Below are 26,380 nucleotides of genomic sequence, written 5' to 3'. Positions count from 1 at the left end.
CAGCGGTAACAATCGGGAGGCCTCTGTTATCGCTCAAACACTTATAAATGAGCACACGAGCCCAAATAAGCGTGCAAATATTATTGTAATCGTCATCCCCGCCAAAACGTCCCCGGGGGATCGTAAAATGACGGTGGCGGGGGTAACCTATTGTGTGCGCTCCATCGTCTTCGCAATCATTATAATTTTCCTTATCATCATCATCATCATCATTATATAGCCCCAAGCGGCAGTGACGGTGGACGGCTGATAACCGGAACGATTTTTCTACCAAACGTTTGCCGCCGCGGCTGATCGCATTCGCGCTCAGCGTTTCAAAGCATTCAATCGATTGACGACGAAGACTACTAAAAAGACGAATACGGAGTAGAACAGTCGTATACGGGACGGTAGATCATAAGTGGCGTGCACGGGGATCCTGTAACAAATTCTGCTGCAACGACAGTCAAAAGAAAAAAATCGCGTGATCTCACGTCGAAATGGGATTTTTCAAAGGTAAGCTGGAGCTATGGTTTTACGCGTATAGTGGCTATGTTATAATATGCTTTGCCGCTCATTCTACGGTATTGTTTCTGCAGCATACATATTGTGTGTTAGAGTAGGGTTTTGTTTTTTACTGTTTGTGTATAAACTTTTGATTTTGATTCTCGCGTATAGTCGTATAGACATTAATATCAATAAGTATATAAAGATATAGACTATCACAAAGAGTGAAAACTTGAAGAGGGGGCTTTTTTTCATATGCCTACTATAGGCGCAAATAGCGTTTGGGATTTTTTTGGTGGGGTGGGCCGTGGGGGCTGAAACCCTATTATAATAATATTGAATAAGCATAAAAAAAAATTAGGAAATGTTTGGGGAGCTTAGCCTCTAAAGCCCTTGCTCTATTTGCACCTATGATACCCACCCTAGCCTGATTACTACAATATATTTAAAAAAAAAACTTTTCAAACAATACTATTCAATACGTCATACATTGTATGAAATAGTATAGTACAGTAAGATGTTTTTATAGCCTTTTCTGATAACTTTGGAGCTACAAGTCAATGACTTTACTTGCTATTTATCTTAACATTATTTCATGACTATGTATGATATAATCGCTAATAACTGATATTGTTCAAATATTAGTTCGTTATATATTAGCTACCTATATCGACAAAGAACTGAAAAACTATATCGTAGTTAAATTATACCATCATTTTACTCTATGAATCTTTTTCTATAGATACATATTCCAATTGGTATAAAATATACTTTACAGTTGTATTATACATTTGTGTTAAGTCCATTATTCGTTAAACCTATTTCATTTTTATTATTTGTTTTTTAACTATTCTTTTTTCAATTTGCAAGTAGTATATAAATGGCTAGAACGTAATAATATTACGTTGCTATTAACTTTTGACATTTCCCGCGATCAGCTGTAAAATTGCGATAGACCTTGGTACTGTTTTGATACGAAACGTAAATTGTTTATGCGCGTGTATACGTATATACGATTTGTATGTATCACATATATAAATATATTATAGACAACTTTTAGGTCATAAACAATAAACAAAGTAATAATTAATAGTTAATACTATATTATGATATTGTTTTTTTTAATGTTGCGAAAAACATAATAAAACCGGAACATCGAGTATTTAGCAAGTATAATATTGTTATGATGTTTACTCCAAGACATTATGTCTTGTAAATTACTATATTGCTATGTATTATACAGCTCAGATAGCTATTATACCTAATCCTACTACATACATTAGGTATATCGTAAAAGTCATGCACAGGCAGAATATTATAATTTTTGAGTCGTAATTTCAAATACTTTTAATTCTTCGAATCATTTAAACGTTTATTAACAAAAATGTATTTATTGTTCAATCGATGATTTATAATTTGACCTTAAATGAGTATAACACGCACAGGTATAGTTTGTATTTATAAATGCATTTTTTCCTTTCCACTATTAATAACTCATTTACTGCATAGATAATATTATATAGATACATATAACACACATACACATTTATCTACCTACCTACTACTCTAATGACATCATTAGAACATAGTATATGACATAGCTAGCAGGTGCATGTGTTTTGGAATTATTATCTGATTTCAGTAATAACATAGCTTTTCTAATGTAGACTTAAGTGATATATATTATATTTCATAAACAATAATCGACATTTTAACTAGACGAATCACGTTGATTTGTGACATACTATATACGCGACTGCGGCCTGCAGGTTTGGATAGTATAAAGAGTAATAACCACTAACCATATTATATGCATTTTACATACAGTAATAATGGTTGTAGCTCTATGAAATTAAAGAGTTCGCGTTAAGACTTAAAAGCCTAAATACTATTTTAAAATATTTAAAAAAAGCCCAATTTAAATAATAAATTGATTTGTACGTAAACAATATAATATATAAGTAATATTTAACCGGTTATTTCCAAACGTTTAAAATCGTTGACCTTATAACTCCTTCCTTGTTATTTGTATGGACATTTTGAATTATTTAGATAAAACATAAAACAACATATTCGAGGGCTATATACTACTTGAAATGTATGTTTTAATGACGCGTCTATATAATATAGAGTGAATAGTACAAAATCGTAAACACAGAAGTTCATTAAACGCAATTTACAATTCAAGTGATTTGTTATTTTTAAATACATTTTTTTTTTATTTACTTGATACTTTGATACTTGGTTATTGACATTTTTCAATTCTCATTATAATATGTAAATAATCGTATCCATAAATATAGTGGAAAAGTAGTCATAAATAATGTTTTGTTTGTATGTCTTATTTGGTTACCGTTATGTAGGCAGAATGATTCGACTCTCACGCCTAATTGAAAACTTTATTCTATATAGTTGAAAAAATTAAAAGGCAAAAAACAAAATCTTTTCAAGTGCCTACTAATTTAAATTATATTTACTTATTTAATTTGTATTATAACCAATAATCTTTAGTGTACTTAAACCATTGGTCTTTGGGATTTGATTAAAGATATCAGTTTCTAATAGGCTTACTTCTAAATAACCGGCAGCTTTTGGCAAAATTAATAAAAACATAACGATTAATTAATAATCAATAGTGTATGTATTTTAAAGAATTTAAAAAAAAACAATAATAGGTTTTGAGGAGTTTAGGCCTAAACGTGTTTTAGAATATCAGGGTTAAAGCTCCAAACAAATAGGTAATAACTATACAGCACTGATTATGTATTTGTTTGGTATCAATAATGATTAATCACTCCGATACACGTGGAGTTCGATAGTATTGTAATTTTGTAATTATTGCAGTACCTACTAACAATAATAATGGCTGTTTTATTAGTCGTCGATAATTATTGTATATTACTATATTAGATACAGTATATAGTTCTCTACTAAACAATACTATTGCAAATAAACACATTTTAACACTAGATACACAATGTAATAATATGATATTATTTATTGAAAATACTTCTTGTTTGTATTCAATACAATATAAATTATTAGTATGTTAATATGTGATATAATAAAATATATAATAGTATACTGTACTGCGTATTACCGCGTTATTGTTATTGTAATGAGATCGAAGTTCGTCTAGTAATCGACATTATTACTTATTAGATAATAGTTGTATATGATATATGTAGTAAACTCGTTACTCGTATGTTATAATTTATAAGTACAATTACTATGTGGATCATAATTTGTCTATAACGACCGTAAAATGTAAAATAATAATATTTTATCAGTGTGCAATATGCAATTTGACACAGTGATCTTATTTATCGTGGAGATGCACGTTCTGTCAGAGGTTGGTTAACTTCATCGCCTGAACTCATATTTTTGTTTTATACAAAAAAAAATTTCCCTAGAAATATAATAAAGTATATATGAAATAATTATTTTGTTTGAGCGGAAAAAGGTAATTGATTTGATCGTCGTTGACGGAAAGAAACCGCTAACGTTGGCATTTATTTTAGTGAATAGAGCTATATATTTTTAGTGAAAAGGATACCTTAAAAATCAGTATTAACCTCAAGCGTTTGTTGAAAATGTTAATTTTAGAAATCTAATTATTGGAAATGCAAATGATTATTGTTCGCAAAGTTAAATGTATAGTAGCTGCCCGCCACGCGTTCAAATAATTAAAAAAAAAACCTTATATTATAAAGCAACAATTCATGACTTTTTAATAAATGACATAATATTCACCAGCAATGTTTAATCGTTAGATTTGTGATTTTTTTATCTCTCTCGCGATTTATTATAATTTAAGTGGTGTAGGCACCTATACACTTATACAGTTATACTATAATATTGTCATTTCATAGTACTATGTAGTATGTATATTATGTAATTATAATCTATTGTTTTAGAAATGTTTGTATTCGCCTTTGATTTAATTTCATAACAGTTTCGTTATTTTTCAAAGGCTAAAAAAATTTACTGAGACGGAATTGACAGAGTAGGTATATATTCAAAATCTGCAGATATCGTAACTAACGTAATTCCCGACACATTTTTAGGTAAACCAAAATTTAAACGACTCTGTTGTTACCATGCTATTCGTCATATAATATTGTATTATATTTATTAATTAATTAATTTTTTTGTTTTTAATATTAATATTTTGGAAATTATTACAAATCCAAAATAGAGATTATTCGTTTCCACCGCATAAGAGTATCTTTACCATTTCTACTAAATTATGTATAGACTGACACCCATTCCATCAAAACAATTTTTAAACCGACCAACATATTTAAATTAACTATTTTAGTGTTATTATTTATTATGGCCAAAGAAACTTCTTGAAAATGGAATACTTAATATCGTTTTAGAGATAAATATGTAATTATACATACAACATCAATAAATATCGACTGATTAAGATATATTTAGTTTAAATATGGTATAGCAATAGTGCAATACACAGCAATAGTATAATATATAATATACATATAATAATTAGCATTTGGCAATTAAAAATATTTAAAATCATGTTTGTATAACGGGTCGCTGACAATGCAAAAGGTCACGTATGTCCACAAATATATAATGAAATACACATACATTTTTTTATAAAGTTTTTATATAACGATGTTGTCTAATGATGTTTTATAAGTTCAATGGAATCGTATCTAACAATTGTAATTTAAAAAAAAAACGGTAGTTTTTAAAATGGAAACATGACATATTGGTCGTTCTTTCTTTTGGTGAAAAAAAAAGAAAAGTACAGAAATCACACTTTTGGAGGAAATTAATTAAAATTTAATGTACGAAACTTTCTGCAGAATATTAGACGTTCATCGTTTGCAGTAATGTGGTGTTAGTTAAATTATCAGTTAATAGTTATCAATAATGAGTTTTTGAAAGGCAGGACTTTCGATCGTCGTGATTCGTTATCAAGATGGCGCCATGATGGATTGTAGAAAATTGCCGAATAGTCGTTATTTTCAAACAGTTCTCGGAATTATCTTCCATAGAATTATGTTTCGAAGGCAGAAGATTGGTTACAACCCCTAAAAATGAGAGTAGACCATACGTGAATTTGAGGCAGGCTAAGTAACATCACACATTCTCATGCTGATTTTATTATTATTATTATTATTTTCAAACGCGCGCGATGGACAGAGTACGTAGATATAGGTAGGAACCCCCTCCAACCTGTAATAAAATTATTAAACGATCGTGTAGGCTTGTTGACCGAGTGTCACAGCAGTGGCGTTACAACAAATTATACGATCATAGATTCGCGAACGAACCCATCGGACGGTATATTATCGCTATACATGCGCGATTAATGTGTTTTAATATCATAAATCCGTATCAAATTTGTATGTCTAATACTGTGCAATGATAATAGGTACCTATACAATGTTGATTAATTAATAAATGAGTGAATCTGATGATATGAAATGGTAATGATCGAATTTTCCCAACCCACGCAGCATATCATTAATCGCGAGTACTGTGTGTGCGTATCATAATATTATAAATTGTCTTGGTTCCGACTTACGATAAGGACGCGTTTTACTTATATAACCGGAGCCGTACAGACAGATAGTCTACAGTCAACACTCGAACGGTCGAACGTTCGCATTGTCTCAACAGTCCGATCAATTAATCGATATAATATTAGAATACACATAATAATATATCATCTGAACAATCGCGACATCAACCATCATGGCCAGCCGCCGTGTAAGCATCAACGATTATGATTCCAATGCGCCAAGCAACTTATTCCGGACCAACGGTCAAAGTAAGACACAACTATTTCGAAAACTCAATAATAATAATAATAATACCACAAAGATAGTAATTATTTCATTTAAGATACTTGGCGGTTGAGTTCGATTAGGGGCATAAGTGTTATAATATGTCATCATGTTGGTAAAATTTGAATTCGTGTGAAATAATTTATACATTATAATAATATATACAAATAGGCAGGTGGGTAGAGTAGTGTCGTTTGAATGTTTTTGCACACAATACGCGCGTGTAAAATTTAATTTTTTTTTATCGCGTCTGCCACTTGTAAATATTTCAAATCTGCTCAGCGATTAAATAACTCGTATATAGGTGGCGGTAGGAGGGTCTCATACCGTGTACCGCGTAATCTGATCACTGTTGACGAGGCTCGGGTGCTTGCCTATCGAACGTCGCGGCATGTTTTTTTTGATTTAATGTTTTCGAGATTGGAGTGAAACAAACACATTTTCTAGAGTTAATCAACGTTTGTTTTTATGCTTTCCTCTACTAAATATGGAGGTATAAAAACATATAGTAAATTACAAAATTATTGTTTTTTGTTCAAAAATGTTTTCACACGATAAATTGCTCTCTACGTGCGACGATTCGTTGATGTGTTATTGAACAAACATATATTTTAACCTGCCTATAATATAAATACCGGTAATTTAAATAATTGTTAGTAAGAAACTTGTAGCTGAAAATTAACGATATTTAAATACATTTGAACTTGAGAACAAATTTTATAAATAAACGGCACTAAACTTTTCGAGAGCGTCATTGTTTTCAATTTAAATACAATAGTATATAATGATATTATATGCGTTGGCTATTATGACATGACCCATCCATCACTCATAATTGTCGCATCGTCGTTAGTCAAAATAATTGTTATTTTCGAAAGAGCTAAATCGTATATAATATTACCGATTTTTAATCGTTTTTTATATCCCCATCTTGGTCTTGACTATTTTATTGATGTGTTTTTTATGGCCATAAACTCATAAATACATATTGGTAAATTATTATTTCTGTACAAATAATTGCTCAAAACCTATAGCTATTTCTATTTTTTTTTATTGAACTTAAAATGTTTTATATGATATTATAATAATGCATTTATTTTGTTTATTTATTTTAATAATCAAGTGTAGGTAATGCTACAAGAAAACTAGAAGTCCTCGTACTGCGCGTGGTTTAAGTTTCACGTAACAGTTGTATAGCTTATCATATTTTCCGTAATATTCAAATAATTTATTACCTTCAGTTTCAGTAGCCAAGGTTATCAAATGACGTCACAAGCCTTCTTTACACGATAAAAAAATGATATTAAAATTAATATCTTTGTGTACTGCTCGGTATGATTTTAAAATAATTGGTTTCAAATAAATTATCAAAAACAGTTAATTGTTATTAATTTAATAATATATTATGGAACTGGTAATAGTAATTTATTTGTATATTGTGATTATTGTTTTTTTTCATAAGTGGCTCATTATGATTTATGACATTACGATTTAAGAATCGCAGTTAATATAGACACTATTATATGGTCATGTAATTAAAAGCATGTATTTGCTAGTTTGACTAATATAAATAATTATATTATTATCTACAAAAAGAGAGGTAACTGTATGCTACTTAGTAGTATATAGTAGTTCAAATCGATAAATATTTACTTTATAATTATTCATATTGACTATTATATAGGATCATATCTAAAAAAAATAATAAATATTTCATCGTAACCGTTTCTTTTTGAAGATAAAAACTAAATGTATTCTGTGGTCTATGACATAAATTAAAAATAACAATACTAAACATCCTACAAAATATTTTATACATGTTTTGCTATTAACATTTTAGTTGAACCCATTAATTCTATATAAATGGAAAATACTTTCAAAATATCTCTATTTTCTTAAGTGGGTATTAATGTACCTATTATAATAATTTATGTACACTATCTTTTAAACATTATGTTAAAATTGTATAGCATAGCTAGCATTTGTAAAATTTAACTTTCATATAAATATTAAATAATAATTTGTTATTATAAGTCCAATCACATTTGAACATAAATGGTAAATCAAATACGAGACCGATGACAATGACGTTAGGTAGTAAAAACAATGCGTATCTTAAGAATACCTAATATACAATACATTTATTACTAAACAATAATCAGTAAAAAAATATTCTCTTCTTCAAGATTTCTTACTTAAAAACCTTATAGAAAAGAATAAGAAAAGTTTGTGTGTGAGTGCATGTGGGTGCAATATTCGTTTAACTGTAATGCACTATACTGCAGGACCACACATCGTAAATCTTAATTACTCTTTTATTATTCAAATTAGTGGACTGTTATTATAGTGGCTGCTAGTATGTACACCTTGCAATTCGCAGCTATGCATACCTATATATATATATATTACATAATATATGTATAATTTACGACGGATGCATGTATGTATGCGTAAGAATTCAATTCCACTCTGAACAGCGAGACCAGAACGCTGTCTTTGAAATGGCTTCATCACAATTTCGATTATAAGAAAAAATAAATAAAAATAAATTTCCATTTGACAGGATAAAATAAGGATAAAAGGGCAATGCAATTTCACTCTGTTTTTGTTCGTTTAACTTACAAGGTGTTCCTCCCAACAGTTTTCCCTAAAACTAAGTACGAAAAATTATTTTGTTGTACACAGACTTATCCGGCATGGGAAACAAAAAGAGAGAGATCAACGCGCCTCTCATCGTAGTTTCTAATCGACTTCCATTTGTGTTGAGTAAAAACGCTGACGGAGAATTAGTGCGAAAACAAAGGTAAGAAATACTTTTCGTTTTGAGTTATAAGTTACATACCTTACAGTGACTAAAATTAGTGGTATCACCATACTATATTAATGTTTATTGTATACTTACTATAATAAACAAACAAGTAGTATATTATATTATTTGTTATTAAATTTTCATATTATTGTATTTTTGGCTTATTCTAAAACTTTTTGTTATTGACGATAACTAATTAAAATGTTCCAACAAATACAACAATAATAAGCTTCTCGATTGATCCACTCAGATCTATTTGGTTTACAGTTAACGTTATACAAGCATGTAAACAATTACAGTTTAGATAGTTTCATGCACTATTCTTCTAAATTTAAAAACTAGTAAAAATATTAAAGTTTTTCCAATTTTTTATTGAGAAACAATTAAAATTAATGAACGAAATAACGAATATTTATATAATATATAATAATATTGCTTGTGTTTAAATATTGAAAACATTGAGTATTTAATTTATCATAATATAATTATTTATAATAATAATTCGTTTTACTATATTTTACAAGCCAATATGATTTATTTGTTTAATTTATAGTGCGGGTGGTCTTGTAACGGCCGTCGCTCCAGTTGTTGTCGAATGTAAAGGCACGTGGATTGGGTGGTCTGGTTCATTCGATTTAAAACCCAATGATCCAATTCCGGAATCCGATCCGGAAGACAAAGCTCCTACCGCTGGACTCAAATCTAGTCAAGTAAGATCATTAGGATACAAAGCAACAATATTTAATACATGGTAATTTATCAAACATGCTCACCCACTTTTTTCTTCAATATTGCAGTTATTGAAAATTGTTAGTAATTAATATTAGTTGGTTAATATTTTATAATTTGTACAAACACTGTAGTAATAATAAATACTGGATAAATAAAAAATACTGGATCCAATATTACATCTATTTATACTTTCGTAAAACCATTTTTTAAAACTATTATGCTTAGTATAGACATTTTAATAACTGAGAAACCACTCGTTTAAATTTTGAATAATCAAAATGTTCAATAAATTATTCACTAAATAATTTACAGTAAAGGGGGGGGGGAGGTTCTTAATTTTTTTTTAATAACAGAAGTTTCTATCGCCACAGAAGACTCCTTACTTAGTACAGAAAATTTAAAGAATTCTAAAATATTGTTTGTAAGTAGGAATCTATATTTGAAAATTCCAAAAATCAGTATTTGAATAAATAAATTATCTGAAGAAAAATTGGGGGTGAGTATATTTGGTGAATCTACTCTATATAAAAAAATATACTTACCTATACTTACGAAATGGAAAACCATCATCATTTCCAATATTTTACACATACACATAATGTATATCTTCTTCATATTTATATAGTATATAAGCAAGAAGAAATTGATTTATTAACATAACAAAGAATATTATCAACAGCTGGGTCTATAATTTTAGAAATTCAATTCATTAGGGGGTTGAAAAGGAATATTATACTCGAGTGCCAATATGGCAGGTTGTTCAATTGTTTTTAAAAAATGTCCCATATGACTTACTCTCTACTTGAGTACTTGACCGTGTCAAAAATCTACGTTGTTTAATTTGTTGTTCGGATGGAGATGGGTATACATAAACCGTTCTGGTTATGAAGAGTTATTACACTCAACGCTGTATTATATCGTTGCACAGTTTTTAGGGAACAAAGTCGGGTATACAGGTATTATCATATCATTTTTAATCCCACATGCCTTGACTATCGCGTCTTAACCGAAAATGCTTAATGGCGCCACATAATATGCAGGTATGCTTAGTTATATCACTTATATCGTTATATGTAATAGATAATTAATTCATGACGTTATCCCGTTTTACTTCCCCATAGGAATATACAGTTATTCGAACATTCATCATAACTCGCGTACTGTATTATGAACGTCCAATGAGTTTTTTTTAGTGAATAATACAATACAATGTTTTATTATTACAGATTATTCCGGTACACTTAGATAAAACCGAAATTGAAGAATTCTACAACGGATGTTGTAATGGCACGTTTTGGCCCTTATTTCACTCAATGCCCGACCGGGCGAATTTCGTTTCTAGGGACTGGAAGGTAATAATTTATTAACCTTGGTAGTGTACGCTGACAGATGGTAATTTTTTTTCGTTTTTATATGTATCACGTTAGACATACTGTAAAGTAAACGACAAGTTTGCCGATTGTACTCTGGATGCCCTGCGGGGTGCTATAAAAACCCTAGACGATGCTGGAGATCACCACACCGCCCCTCTGGTTTGGATTCATGATTATCAGTTACTGACCACAGCTACCAAAATCCGTCAGGTGTGTGAAGCTGAGAACCTCAGGTGTAAACTGGGATTCTTCTTGCATATACCGTTCCCGTCGTGGGATATTATGAGGCTGTTGCCTTGGGACGATCAAGTTCTCCAGGGAATGTTGGGTAAGTAAACATAATCTATAAAAGTGGTATTCAACCGATGAGTCATGACCCAATTTCGGATATGTGAAAATCAGAATTAGGTCACATTATTTTTTATTAAAAAATATACACCTACTAAAAACTTAGGTAGTACCTATTAAACTCCATACATTTAATAAAACGATTATAATATTTTTATTCCTACCTTCGTTAAAAGTTGATTAGTTTTTTACATAATTAAATATGTAAATTATTATTTAACAATCAACTTTTTTTTAAACCATGGGTCGTAAAAAAGTAAAATATAAATAATAATTGAAATGGATTGCGAGAACAATAATATATTAATATTGAAGACCATATTATTGTGAATTATGATATTTATAGGTAGGTACACATTCAATATATAGATTATAGAATAACCGTCAGTGGTATTCAGTTTACAATTTTCAAACTAAACTTTCAGCAGCTTTCCTTACTATCGATCTCAATATCGACATATTATTGAGGGCTTTAGGGTGTATATAATATACAATATAGTTACAGAGTACCAAAGTTTTAGTCGCTGTTAATTAAGCCCATTTATGTGTATTTTCAATACTTTATAGTTCATAAAATTAAGTGACATAAAACTGAAATTTGCAGACATTCGGTCAAAATGTGTTTCATATGATTTCTAAGGTGGTTCTAATTTCTATATTATGTATTTAAAAAAAACGATATACCCACGCTATACTGCATATATATTTGACATATTTTCATACTTTAATAATATTTATTGATTTTTTTCGATGATCTGGAGTAATATTTATTAGCAAGAATCTGTGGACTGTGATATAAATTTTTTTTCTGTTGATTGAAATAATAATTCGTCAGTTTTGATCGGAATAAAATTTTTTTTTGGTGGTTTGAATAGAATTCGCCAATAAATAGCAGTTATTAGGTTCTACTTTAAGTTGTTATATCTAAATCCAGAACATTTAGTATTTAGTATTCTAACAAAGATTTATTAAAATATTTTTTAAAATTTTATTCAAAAACAATTAACTTTGTTGCATGGTTGCAGTCTTAGAAATTTGAATTTAATATTTTATATATGAGTTTTCATTTAAAATTTAAAATTTTTTATGTATAATAATTAATAAATAATATTATGTTTATAAATTTATGATTTAATAATAATATAATTTATGCAATATATTCAACAGTTATTAGGTGTATTTAATTAACAAGCTCACAGCACTAATAAAAATAGATAGGTATTTGAGTATTTCAATAGTATAAATAATGTTTTGACTTTCGTTTGGGATGAATGTACAAGGTTTTTTTTAATGTACGTAATTATAGGTACGTGATATAGAAATTACGAAGCACACAGCGTACGACGATAACAGTTCGTCTGAATAATATATAATGTTTTTTACGTGGACTATATAATATGTACGTAATTTGGGGTGTTTTAAAATTAAAATTAAATTTTTCTAAGTTTAGACTTTTCCTTTTGTATAGATCCATCTTATATATATATTATCATATTATTGAAGTATCCGCAAAATGTCATTGCTACTAATTTCAAATAATAGTGTGCACTATCACGATAAGGATAATTAATATAAAAAAAGGTGTACCTACATATTATAATAAAACAGCGTATCTACAGACATACTCAATACTTACAACATATTATAAATTATAAATATCATGGCAAATGACAAACTATTTACAGCTTACGATTTCACCGCCTTTCACATCGAGGACTACTGCTTGAACTTCATTGACTGCTGCTGTCGGCGGTTAGGGTGCCGCGTGGACCGGACCAACATGCTGGTGGAGCTGGCCGGACGGACCATTCAAGTGAAGGCGCTGCCGATTGGCATACCATTCGACCGTTTCGTGCAATTGTCGGAGAAGGCGCCGGCGTTCTTAAACCTATCGGATGATGTCAAGGTGATTCTGGGCGTGGACAGGCTGGATTACACCAAGGGTCTGGTGCACCGGATCCTGGCTTTCGAGAAATTCCTGGACAAGTACCCCGAGCACCGGGAGAAAGTAGTGCTGCTGCAAATCTCGGTGCCGTCCAGGACGGACGTTAAGGAGTACAAGCAACTCAAGGACGAGACCGAGCTGCTGATCGGCCGCATCAACGGAAGGTTCTCGATGCCCAACTGGTCACCGATCCGGTACATCTATGGGTGCCTGAGCCAGGAGCAGCTGGCCGCCCTGTACCGAGACTGCGCGGTGGCGTTGGTGACACCTCTCCGGGATGGCATGAACCTGGTTGCCAAGGAATTCGTGGCGTGCCAGATCCGGACGCCGGGCGTGCTGATCCTGTCGCCGTTCGCCGGCGCCGGTGGCACCATGCACGAGGCGCTGCTGGTCAACCCTTACGAGTTGGACGAGATGGCCAACGTGCTTCACCGGGCCCTGCGGATGCCGTTGGACGAGCGCGAACTGCGCATGACACAGCTTAGGCACCGCGAACAGTTGCTGGACGTCAACTACTGGATGACGTCATTTTTCTCATCGATGGGCGCTCTCGGAGACGACGGCGGTGACGGCGATGTGAACAGCGGTATCAGTGGGGGCAGCTTGGCATCCAAGAGCATGCAATTGCAGCTGGACGATTTCGACATGTATCTGAGCAACCACATCGCGGGAGCTGGAAAACTAAGTCTGATCCTGGACTACGACGGCACGCTCACGCACCTCACGTCTCACCCCGACCTAGCCGTCATGTCCGAGGAGACGGTCAAGGTGCTGCAGCGGCTCAGTCGCATGCCGGACGTGAACATTGCCATCATATCGGGCCGAACGTTGGACAACGTCAAGTCGATGGTGGGCATCGAGAACGTGACGTACGCGGGCAGCCACGGTATAGAGATTTTGCACCCGGACGGCACCAACTTTGTGCACCCGGTCCCCAGGCAGTACGAGCAAAAGGTGGCCGAGCTGCAAAAGGCGCTCGCGGACGAGGTGTGCGGCGACGGTGCTTGGGTGGAGAACAAGGGTGTGATGCTGACGTACCACTACCGGGAGGTGCCGGTCGCCCTACGCGAACACCTGGAACGTCGAGCGGTCGAGATATTCGAGGCGGCCGGGTTCGAACCGCACCGTGGGTTCCTGGCTATCGAAGGCAAGCCACCCGTCACGTGGGACCAGGGCCGAGCGTCCATTTACATACTGCGCACCACGTACGGCGTCGACTGGTCTGAGCGGGTGCGCGTCGTGTACGCTGGCAACGAAGACGCCATGCTGGCGCTGCAGGGCATAGCGTGCACTTTCCGCGTCGACCCGTCGCCGATGGTCCAGACGGCCGCCGACTTCCGGTTGTCCGGTCCCGACGCCGTGCTGACCATGCTCAAGTGGGTGGAAAAGGAGATGCACAAACGGCTGCCGACGCTCGGCGGTCGGACGGTCAGCAACAGTCGGGTGCAGAACGCGGCGCTGGCGCACAGCATCCGGTCGCAGATGAGCATCGACCAAAAGGAAGAGGAAAAGGAGAAGATGATCCTGCTGGCTCGGAGGTCTAAACTCACCACCACTTGAGTGACCGGTCGAAAGGACGACTAGCGCTGCACACGCAACACCGCCGAGTTACGACATTAATTAATGTACAAGTACTTGGACGGCATGACTGTGCTTCATATACGCGTTATAATAATATTACCTATACCTGGTGGTTACCTATAAAAAGAATACCATGTTTTGTAATAAGGATCGTTATTTAGATTCTATAGAGTTAGGAATATATGTGTATTTAAATAATTGTTTGACTATTTGTTTTATTTTTTTATATATGTATTGTTTTTATTATAATAAATATGATTAAATTGTTGTTTGTGAATGACATGCCGGTTAAACACGATAATAGTTTAATATTTACAGCTAGATATAGTGATTATGATTTACATGTGAACATTATAAATTATACGATACACATTTGTTGTGCATAATTGTCGACTTAAAAAATTTTAATTCTTCCGGAATTAATATATCTAGCTGCAGTTGATGTTGATTTGAACCGGTTATTGTTGTGCGTTAACGTTCCTCATCGTGTTAACCAAACCCGCTGGAATAGCACCGTGTCCGTACTTTTCGTAGGCCGAGTTCAAAACTTGCAAGATTGGTTTGACGTACTCAATAGATCTAAAAATAAAAATTTATTTCAATTTAAGTACACATTTATTTGTTTTCTTCAAACCAAGTGTAAGTTGGCCTCCGATTTTCAATATTAATTTTTAGTTCAGTGTTATCAATATTTAAATTATGGTTTATTATTGGAGCAAAATTTTTAAAAAGCATTTAAAAGATTTTAAATAACTAGGTAGTGATAATTAATAATCATTTCTGCAGGCGCTTTAGTTATTCGTGCCAAATCAGCCAAATGCACCACGGCCGAGCCCGAGCGTCTTTCCTTTAAAGTTTAATAATTGAATAATGCTCAAATTTAAAGTATACTTTATTCTATAGAATAAACTTTAGAATAAAATATGTCCAATAATGCGTTTTAATGTGTGGGCAAGTTAGAGAATGAAAATTGCTGTTTGGGTGTACAGTAAAGTTTAGTCGATATAGGTTTCTCCATCGAATATAAAATACATAATGTTATTGAATCGCCAAGTGTCGCGATGTCCCGAATTAAAAAAAAAAAAAAACCAGAAAGCTTTGCGAAATCACGCTTGGTGTAAAGTCGTGTTTGAAATAAAGAACCATTGTACGCCGAGCGACAAAGAGTGGGTACTTGTATAGAGAATAATAAAGTATTATAAACGGAAGCGAAGTGCTCACCTCTTGTTGTAAGTCGGTGGGAACGATTGGTACGCGTCTGCGCTGTATCCGGTAGCTGCTGGTGGGACTTCGCAGGTGCTGAATATCTGACAAAGTCTGTATCCGAACAACGGGCTGACAATAGCCGAGATGGCCAGCAACACGACCACTCCGATCACGACCGCTCCGCCCGCCGCTAGAGCTGCTCCATAGCTGTTCGGGATCAATGACCAATTTTCATCTGAAAGAAATTGTTACTTAAAAAGCACCTCTGTCACGGTACTCGCTCGAGCGTGTGTCTCGTGTTATGTGAGTTTCACCCCCCAAATCAGAGATGGAAATTCTAAGTCAATATCATGTGGTATGGTGATTATTGCAATGTTATTTAAGTTCAAGTAATATGATCTGTGTTCGGAACAATGTTTTAGTAAAAAAAACCCCATCGCCCCGTATTGTTAGTATCTAGTATTTACTCTCTCTGTAAAAGTAATTACGCATATTTTGTTTTATACATTTGGCTTAGTTATTGTAGCTGTTCAATACTAATTTAACGGTATCTATTAACAGACACCTAAGTCACGTATTTAAGCGAAATATTTTTGTGATTTATAATTATTTCGAATTTTTCATATTTTATTAAAAGGTACCCGTAGTATAAACGTATTAGCTATAGGTAAGTATACAAATATTTTTTAAAACGAAACTCTGTGAATTTTTAACTTTTCAGAAAATGATTTAATTTGTAGATTTATTTATTTGATTGTAAATCAAAAATATTATAATGTTGAAATATGAACTGTACAGTATTTTAGTTTATAAAAAGGGACAAACGTTACTGAATTTTTTAAGATATTAATAGAAAAATAACCTTTTTCTTGATATTTAATTTTTAATTACGTCATTTAATCAAAATTATGATGATTGATAGTTATTTGAGTCTACTATAATGTTGTTAATATTATACATACTGATTTATTAAAGTCCATTAAAAAAAATATGAATTCAATTATATAATAAACAGTTTTGGTGACGAATCGTTTTATTCTATCGTTTACTCTTTACAGTGTGATCAAACGTAAATCGTCAGAATAAAACATTCACAAGAAAATTAAAACCCTTAAAATATAGATTTATATAAAAAAAGGTATCAAGCCATTGCAAATTTAATAGTCACTGAAACTATGCTTACTATCGTTCGAAATGGTAGCTTTCGTAACAGCCGTAGCACGGTCGATGGCTGCAGAGACTGTTGCCGGGACGCTGTCTTTGGTTTCGTCGGCGAGAGCGTGCAGAGCCAAAGCTGCCAAGACACTGAATACTACGTAGAATTTCATGGTTGTTGAATTTTAGGTTAGGTGACGATTAAGCTGTAAAAAAATAAAATAATATTTTAATCTTACAATTTGATATTTATAACAATCAAATAATATGTGAGTGTAGACAGCAGGCGCAACTACTAGTCAAAACATCAATATTCAAAATAGTGTTCGTTCGGGTTATTAATAATATTATAAAAGATTTAAAGCATAGGCAAATCACAATAACTATTATAAATATGTTTGGCTTTTAAAAAATGAAAATCGTTATGAATTTACGATATAAATACCTTCTATATTTTTATGACCCGATTATTTAGAAGACTAAATTGCTAATAGTTACATTCAATAATACTTTAGGGTAGAACGCGTACGATACCTACCGCAATATTTAGTTATATAAAATAGAAAGAAAAATCAACAAAGTGAAAACTACAGAAAATTTACGATACAATATTAAATATAGAATGTTATACTTTAATTTTCTTAGACCTGTATAAAAACATACACTGAATCCGAGAACGATCGACCGTCGGACAAGTCGAATAGTATTTTTAGTAAAAGCGAGAAAGTCTAATAAATTATTATTGAATAAACTATCATAATATTATTATTGTATTATTGAGACGAATCGAATATCACGATATTATAATAGTTAGAATTCAAATGGTAAAATATATTAAATTAACGTTGTGAAAATGAATGACAATATGCCTAGCGTTTAAACGTAGCTTTAAGTAGGCGTATTGAATTTATCGCTGATACGCAGTTATAATATGTATTACAAGCATGCACAAAGCTAAGACTAATAGAAAAAAAACATGAAATTAAAAACGACGAAAACATTATAACAAGTGGTAGAGAAAAAAAAACGAACAGTTTAAAAAAAAAACGAACGGTATAAAAAAGTGATTTACCTCGAGTATACTTCTGTTACAGCTGTAGTGTCGTCTTCAAAGTCGGGCAACTCAGTGGTGCTCATGGGGTGGCGAAGTAGCCCTTATATACACGTGCTGTCGATGACCGCCGCCGCCCGATGCACACATCTGGGTAGGGTAGTTTACGAAAGAGGTGGTAAGACGAAAAGAACACTTAGGTGGTGGGTAGTATTATTATCTTCGTTGGAATCGTGTACGGCGGCCTGCAGGAGGATTCGCGGCGGCAAATCCATTAGGACACCGTCTCCTCTATGTCGCGGCACAATAATAATTAGATACCCATCGTATTCGTACGATTTTTTTAAGTGGAGCGAGCGAACGGGGAGAAAAAAACAAAACCATGTGATAAGTCGTAGGTACTTGACGCTTGTTTGCGTCGGGCAAATTCGCTTGACGATAGTGTTGTACATGTGCCTAGAATATTGCTAATCGACTGTTTTGTGGGTGTTTAGAGCTTTTAAATTCAGTACTATAATAATCCGATGATGGTAGCCAGTAGGCAATAGGCCAGTAATTAGGTGGGTGGTTACCAGGTATTAGGTAAGTATAATATAATTAATACGATACAATTAAGCAACAATATATATTGTAGGAACTTTTTGTTTCATTATTTGCACAGTTTCACCGCTATAATCCGATTTACTCTGTTGTGTTTAAATTAAAGTATAAATTGATCAATAAAAAATTATTATAATTTTAAAATGTACAAAAAATGTATGTACAGTTGTAAAATATTCATAACTATTACTTCGTCATATTAAAACATCAATCGAAACTTCTGATGTCCCTAGATCATAATGATATTTCCTTTGTAGCGGGATGTCCCGAACGGTTATTATTATTATTATTTTTATTATTATCACGACGGTGTCGGTAACCGCCTACTGCCTAGACATGTAGCGAGAAGTACTCCAGAAATAATTATACGCCTCGATCGTTCGTCAGCGTTTTTTTTTTTTTAAATTGTTAATTGACTATTGTTCATAATACATTGTAAGATTCTTGCACCAGGTGGTCCTGAAAGTGGCAGAGAATGGATTTTATTTATTTATACGCATTACATTTAATACATTAATTGTGATTAGCTACTGACTATACTTGGTTACGTCTAATATTTTAGCGCCCTCCACCTACGCCTTTAAATTTAATTTTTGTCCAGTTCCTCTAATTTTAAAAATAATAGGGTAAAATGGATTATTGTGAATGTAAAATTCGATATGTCGTACCTATATACGTTTGTAAGTGTCCTTTTCGACAATTAACTCGAATTTGATAAATCGTAAATTAAAATTCATAAGCCCGCTTGTGTGCCGTATAGTTTAGTATGAATTACTAATTTTAAAACGTAATGGTTATTGTTGCAAATATTGCATTATTTATTTAGGAATAATAATAATCAATAAAATATATGACACCTTAAGAATACAAATAATAGAAATTCAATTAATTCAGGATAAAATACAAGTTTTATGAATAGTTATGAATATTCGAAGTCTTAAACATTACTAAACTAGATAAGTACTTTTAATTGGCTAATAAAATAGTTAAAGTTTAGACAAACATCTCGGAGGGTTATCCCACCATTCTACTCCGTTTACCTAAACTTAAATACTTTCAAACTTATAATTATAAGTAATTAATTTGAAATTCGATTTTTGTGTATCAAAATTATTATAACAGTAGTATTCTACTTTTGAATATGAAATAAAACATGTATGTTAGCATTAAAATATTATTAAAACAATTATGATGTAAAAAAATGTATTATTTTTAAAAAGGTTGTTTTGCAATATCTCCAAATTATGTAACTAAACATTTTCAAACCGTTAACAGATTTTGATATATATATCGATCAAATAACCTCTGCATATAGTGTTTATTATAGTGTAGTTAAATTTTAAGAGGTGTACTAGATAAACTATATACTCTATATACCCCTATATCACTAAAATAACTTATAAGACGTTTATTTCAATAAAACACTCAAATTCCACACTAATTAATGGCAAAATACAACGATTTTCCAACCTTATAGCGGTGATGAGGGTGTGAAATGTATGTTCATTTATATTACACTTGATTCATTAATTTGATTAGGTAGTTCAATTGTTTATTCATGAATATTTTCTAATAAAACTCTTCTTTTCTCGAGTGGGTAATTAATTACATAAACTAATTATTTTAGTATTATGTGTTGATGGTGAATAGGTGGTACACTATACGTGTTATGGTATGTCTTTTAAATAAACGCATGTAAATGTTACAATGTGACTACAATGCCTTATGCCTGTTTAATTAAATTGAACTGTATTAGCAGAGTAATCTTTTTACAAAAAAAAGTATGAAAAATATTATAACGTGTACTATTAAGAATTCCTTACTAATGCATAAATGCCATTAAGTGCCCATGGAGATGTAACTAAACATTATCGATCATCAGACGTAGGAATAATAACATTTTATAAAATGACTTTACGATCTGAGACGTCGATAGAACGATAGGTTATATATATTATGTATGATGCATTTGACTGGTATCGATTAGGTCTACTTATACGTTTCGGGGTTTTAGTATTATTATTTAGTAAAACCAAAAAAATCCATTTAGATAACCGCTACGAGACGCGAGTCTAGACGATGGCAAATGACGATAGTGAGCACCTACATTGTGGTATATAGACTATACGTGTATACCCGATGCCTATATGGTTATATAGTTATATACTATAATAACACACTATAGAGAGTTAAAAATCCACCCTGTTTTTTACCGCGATTCGCCAATTTTTTGTTTCTAAATAATATTTTTAAGATATTATTTATGACAAAATATAATATTTATTAGTTTATTACTGATGTAAATTAATGTCCAAATGTTTAACTAAAAAAAATTGAAATTATTTGTTTTAAGGTTTCTCCAAAATTTAAGACCCGTATGTTTAGTATGTGGGGGTTTCGTTAAAGAAAATGTTAGAAAAGTTATAAAGCGAATATGGGCTACGGAAGAGGGATATAGGAAATAACACCCATCAGTTTATCACTATATACTCATAAACTGTATGGGTAGATACTCTATTATACAAGATCAGGTTATAGGACTCTTTGCCTCAGTTAAGTTTTTTCATTCGGCATAGCGACAATAGTTTTTTTTACGAATTTATTCTTTTTAAAAACAATTATAATTCAATATTTTAGCTTATCTATGTTGAATAGCCTATAGCAGGGGTCTCCAAACTTTTTTATTCAAGGGCCACAAAAAATATCAAATGCTCTTAGCGGGCCAAAAATGTATTAACACATATAATTTTTAATTTTATGAAAATATAGGTATACAAAATACAAATATAAATATACTTTAAATCTTTTTATAAAATATTGTCTACAATATACTTTAATATAATTGGTATAAATTTAAATGATAATATATACATTGTAATTTTGCTAATTTTTTAATCAATTTGTTTTTTTAATGAGAAGTATGAAATTTATGTTTTTTTGCTAATATTCGATCGAATTGAGGTTATATGTTGCTAGTTCCAATTTTCAAAATTGACTCCAAGTGTTTGTCCGTTATGGCCGATCTATATTTCATTTTGGAAAAAGTTTATTCGCACAAATAAGTCGTAGCAAATGCAGATATATATTCAATAGCAATTTTTTTTTAAATTTGGATACTGTATATCTGGGAGAAATTTATAAAAATCAACTTAAGTCTCTTCACGATGTTTGATTTTCAGTGCATCATTACTTTGTAAATCAATCATTTCCATTTGAAGGGTAGGAGGTAACTTCTCAACATCATAACTAAACGGGTTTTGAAAAATATTTATTTCTTCCGATTTTACGTCAAGGTCAGAAACACGTTGTTTAAATTGGATTTTAAGTTCAAAAATTATTTTTTGAGGGAAGTCGACTGGAAATTGTGTTTTTGATTCTTTGTTATATTTATCACAAGTAGAAAAATAAATAAAACAATTTTTTGAAATTTGTGTTTCAAATAAAATAAGTTTTTGCTTAAATGCTTTTACTAATGTGTAAACATCGCAAATAAGAACATCTTTACCTTGTAATTTTAGATTGGATTCGTTCATATATTTTGTGATATCCACTAAAAAATCTAATTTCCAAATCCATTCCCTATCTGTAAGTAAAGGCAATGGTCGATTCTTATCAATTAGAAATATTTCAATTTCATTTCTTAGTTCAAAAAATCGCGATAGGACTATATCTTTAGATATCTATATTTTATTTACCATCCTATATGGGCGCTGCGGGCCGGTTAAAACTTGTTCGAGACCCCTGGCCTATAGAATAAAAACAGTACTATGTATTAATTTTCGACAAAAACATTCAACTGTTTACTTATAATAGTACAAACTGAATGCATATTTCTATCACGAATGAAAAATAATTACAATTTTATAAACAAAAACCATACAAATTAATATTCATAATAAAGGTGCATCAACATATCCTAAAAAAAATGATACAAAAAAACATTATATATATAGTTGCATATAGTAAATAACTCATTTAGGAAAACAAATTCTAAAAATTTGATTACAGTGGCCTCCACTTAGCTAAATTTGGTTCTGCATATATAAATATTGAATATTAAAAAATATATAAAAATTTATATAAATATAAAACACTCATAACTTTAAAAAGTGATAAACGATGATATTACTATAAAGTATTGTAGATATAGGTACTACTAGAAATCATAATATTAATACCAAAGAAACAAATCAGATTTAGTAAGCTAACTATAATTGTGTAAAATTAACTTAAGTGCAAAAATCATTGAAATAAGATCCGAGGGGATGATTTTAGCCTCCTTAATTTCCACTACTTAGAACTTACATAGTTGTATCCACCATTGTACAATTAAATATATTGCTATGCACATAACACAATAACGCGTATGTGACTTGGTGAGGAGCGGTCGTATGCTCAATCTGCTGAAACGCTCTGAGCGTAAGTACCGGTCATCACTCATCATTGCTAGCTCTCGGGTGGGTGACCACCCTGCATTTTTAGTAACAAAATCCTTGCCATACATACGTGTTCCAACCAACAGTTCCCTTTTACAAACAGTTACTAGCTATAGTTGCCGGGCTTTAGTTCAATATAAAAAAATAATAATAATAACGCGCATACTTTTCGACTGTGTAACACATTTATACCATGAAATGTAAGTACATACTCAGAAGCTATAAGATTTGTTGATAATTGATACAATATACGCACATACTTAGATATTTTGTCTTTGTGGTTAGTTTTTAAATGTGCTATTTAATGTATATTTTCAATACTAATACTCGTTTTAGCTATTACATTTTTCGATCGCCAACGACTTTAATAGTTTAATATTATTATTATAATTATAAAAACTAGTATTGTATTTCTTTTTATCGTCAAATAAATAATACAATGTTGTATCGCGTTTAAAAGTTAATACTGCAGGATACAATAACTAAAGCTTAATGTATTTTTATATATTAGAATATTTATTCCTTTTTTGCGTAAGACTTTAGTCAACTTTTAGTTGATGTTCATTCGACCTATATATATATACATATATAAATAATAAATGTATTGTATATTGTAGTGTAATATAAACCTATAATCTATATATGAAATCTAAAAGTGAAATAAGTGTATTAACAGACGCCACACCGACATTCCGAAACGAACCAATTTACTCGTGTTTGATATTCGTACATTGAAAAAATGTGACCTTTTTTATCTTTCGGCAAACGAAACCGTAAGTAAAACCAATTAATGTTGTAACGACCTAAGTATTTATTGCATTTTCATGTTTATTTTTCGTTTAATGTGTGTTGCGTTTATTGGTTTGTCTGTAGGTCGGGGTTGTTTTTTTTTAAGAAGCTGGCCTGCGTTATCTAACAATTATTAACAATTACATACACAAATATTTTAAGTAGATTTCCGTGTTCGAGTGTCTTATAATACAGAACATTGTAACATATCTGTAATTGTATATGGACTGGTTAATGGTTTTACTTTTGCACAATACTTTTATGATTTCTGTGGCTTAATTGTTCCGACGTTCTTCTAAATACTTCTAACAAATCGAATGAAATAAAATGTTCACGAATTGCCATTAATTAATTAATCACGAAATTAAAATTTTATAAAATATTTTATTTAATATTATACATACAATATATATTTTTAATATATTTAACACAATATTAGCAAATATTTATTAATTCAAATAACATTTAAGTCCTAGAGACTATTCTAATAATTAAAATCGGATTACATTTAAATCGATTAAAAAAGAAAAAGTTGTACCCAGCCCAAAAACGTATCTATTATGTTACAACAAATTTGTTGACCTGTTTTCGAAAAAATTGGTTTGTTTTTTTGGTGTAACTTGAAAACAAATACCTAACCGTATATTATACTTTAAATTTTCTCCAAATGTTTAAATGACAATTTTTCATGTATAATATTAATTAATAAAAGGTACCTATAAATAACTCAAAAAGGGTCAAAACATTTTTTAGTTATTTATAGGTACCTATGTGCAATTTATTTTTAGTTTTTTTTCTATTAATTTTGTTAAAAAAAAATGTGGAATGGTCAAAAAGCTTGAACAATTATACAAGGTTTCTCCGAAATTGTTATAATAGCAGTTCAAAAATATTAAGAATACACAAGAATACAGGCATAATTTTTTTCATAAGCATTTAAAGTTTAAATTTTGACAAAATTGATCAAAATCATGAAAATTTGTAAATTATTTGTCAACCAAAAACTTATTAAATGTTCAATTTTAATAGCTAAGGTCTCAAAATTTAAAACATGATTTCTCATAAGAAGTTTATAATGAAACTAATAAATCTTAAAAATATTTAACACAGTTTTTTTAATAGATATTTTAAGGAATCGCGGAAAAAAAAAGTCCCGGTAAAAAAAGTCCCGGAAAAAAAGTCCCGGTAAAAAAGTCCCGGTAAAAAAAGTCCCACACTAGGAAAAAAAAGTCCCGATGAATATATAAATACATACAAAGTCATATAATATCATAAAAGATGTTAATTACTTACAATTTATTACAATAATAAATAGTCAATAATAAGTAAGTCAAATAAAAGTAAATAATAATAATACAATTAAAGTACCAATATAATTATAATAATAATGCTATAAAAATGTAATATTATAATTAGGTACACCTCTTTCTTATATTATGACTTACGAGTTACGGCTGTTAAAAAATCTAAAACACCGATATTGCCCGCTTGTATTTGTATACATAAATTTTGCAGCCGTTTTTCTACTGTCCGAGTTTGCCCTAGTTTTTTAACAGTTTTCGAATCTCCTACAGCATCTAAAGCTAATTTCGCTTCATCTGCGGACAAATATATTTTATACCTACCAATACATTACACACTAAAATAAGTACAAAGTACAACTGTACAAGTGCAGTATAAGAATAAGTATTTTGGTATTTTCCAGTAAACTTTTTTTTCTATTATTTATTACTTATTATGGTAGATGACAAATATATGTACAAGCATTTTATTCATTACACTTACACAGTTACACACTAAAATACAAAGCACAACTTACTATAGAACTGTACAAGTACCTACAAGAATAATATTTTTTTTTCGGGACTTTTTTTCCTAGTGTGGGACTTTTTTTACCGGGACTTTTTTACCGGGACTTTTTTTTCTGGGACTTTTTTTACCGGGACTTTTTTTTCCGATTACCATTTTAAGCTCCAATTTGGATAAAATCAGATATTTAATAAAAAATTACAATTTTAGTTATTTCATTGTAATTTAAGAATATTAT

At 31.3% G+C, this 26,380-nt stretch overlaps 2 protein-coding genes across 4 annotated transcripts; one reads left to right on the top strand and one right to left on the bottom strand.

Moving 5' to 3' along the window:
* The first annotated feature begins 307 nt into the window (after positions 1-307).
* Positions 308-15,364, top strand: LOC111030364 (alpha,alpha-trehalose-phosphate synthase [UDP-forming]-like). 2 transcript variants are annotated; one of them, XM_022309816.1, is made up of 6 exons: positions 308-495; positions 8,994-9,111; positions 9,671-9,827; positions 11,076-11,201; positions 11,277-11,550; positions 13,256-15,364. In XM_022309816.1, the coding sequence occupies exons 1-6, from the start codon at positions 480-482 to the stop codon at positions 15,073-15,075; spliced, it is 2,511 nt and encodes an 836-aa protein (XP_022165508.1). In that variant the 5' UTR covers positions 308-479; the 3' UTR covers positions 15,076-15,364. The 2 variants fall into 2 exon arrangements, with proteins under 2 accessions (XP_022165508.1, XP_022165500.1); XM_022309808.1 differs by lacking the exon at positions 308-495 and adding an exon at positions 5,778-6,292.
* On the bottom strand, positions 15,310-18,650 carry LOC111030376. Of its 2 annotated transcripts, none has more exons than XM_022309830.1 (4): positions 18,530-18,650; positions 17,486-17,663; positions 16,318-16,537; positions 15,310-15,675 (listed from the first exon to the last, which is right to left on the bottom strand). In XM_022309830.1, exons 2-4 carry the CDS (start codon positions 17,628-17,630, stop codon positions 15,555-15,557), a joined length of 486 nt encoding a protein of 161 aa, XP_022165522.1. In that variant the 5' UTR covers positions 17,631-17,663; positions 18,530-18,650; the 3' UTR covers positions 15,310-15,554. The 2 variants fall into 2 exon arrangements, with proteins under 2 accessions (XP_022165522.1, XP_022165528.1); XM_022309836.1 differs by having other exon boundaries at positions 16,318-16,534.
* Positions 18,651-26,380: the final 7,730 nt, after the last annotated feature.

The sequence above is a fragment of the Myzus persicae genome, unplaced genomic scaffold (assembly GCF_001856785.1).
Source record: "Myzus persicae strain clone G006 unplaced genomic scaffold, MPER_G0061.0, whole genome shotgun sequence".
In the NCBI taxonomy this organism is placed as follows: domain Eukaryota; kingdom Metazoa; phylum Arthropoda; class Insecta; order Hemiptera; family Aphididae; genus Myzus; species Myzus persicae.
Note: the sequence above shows the minus strand (reverse complement) of the source record. Positions and strands in the feature narration are given on the sequence as shown.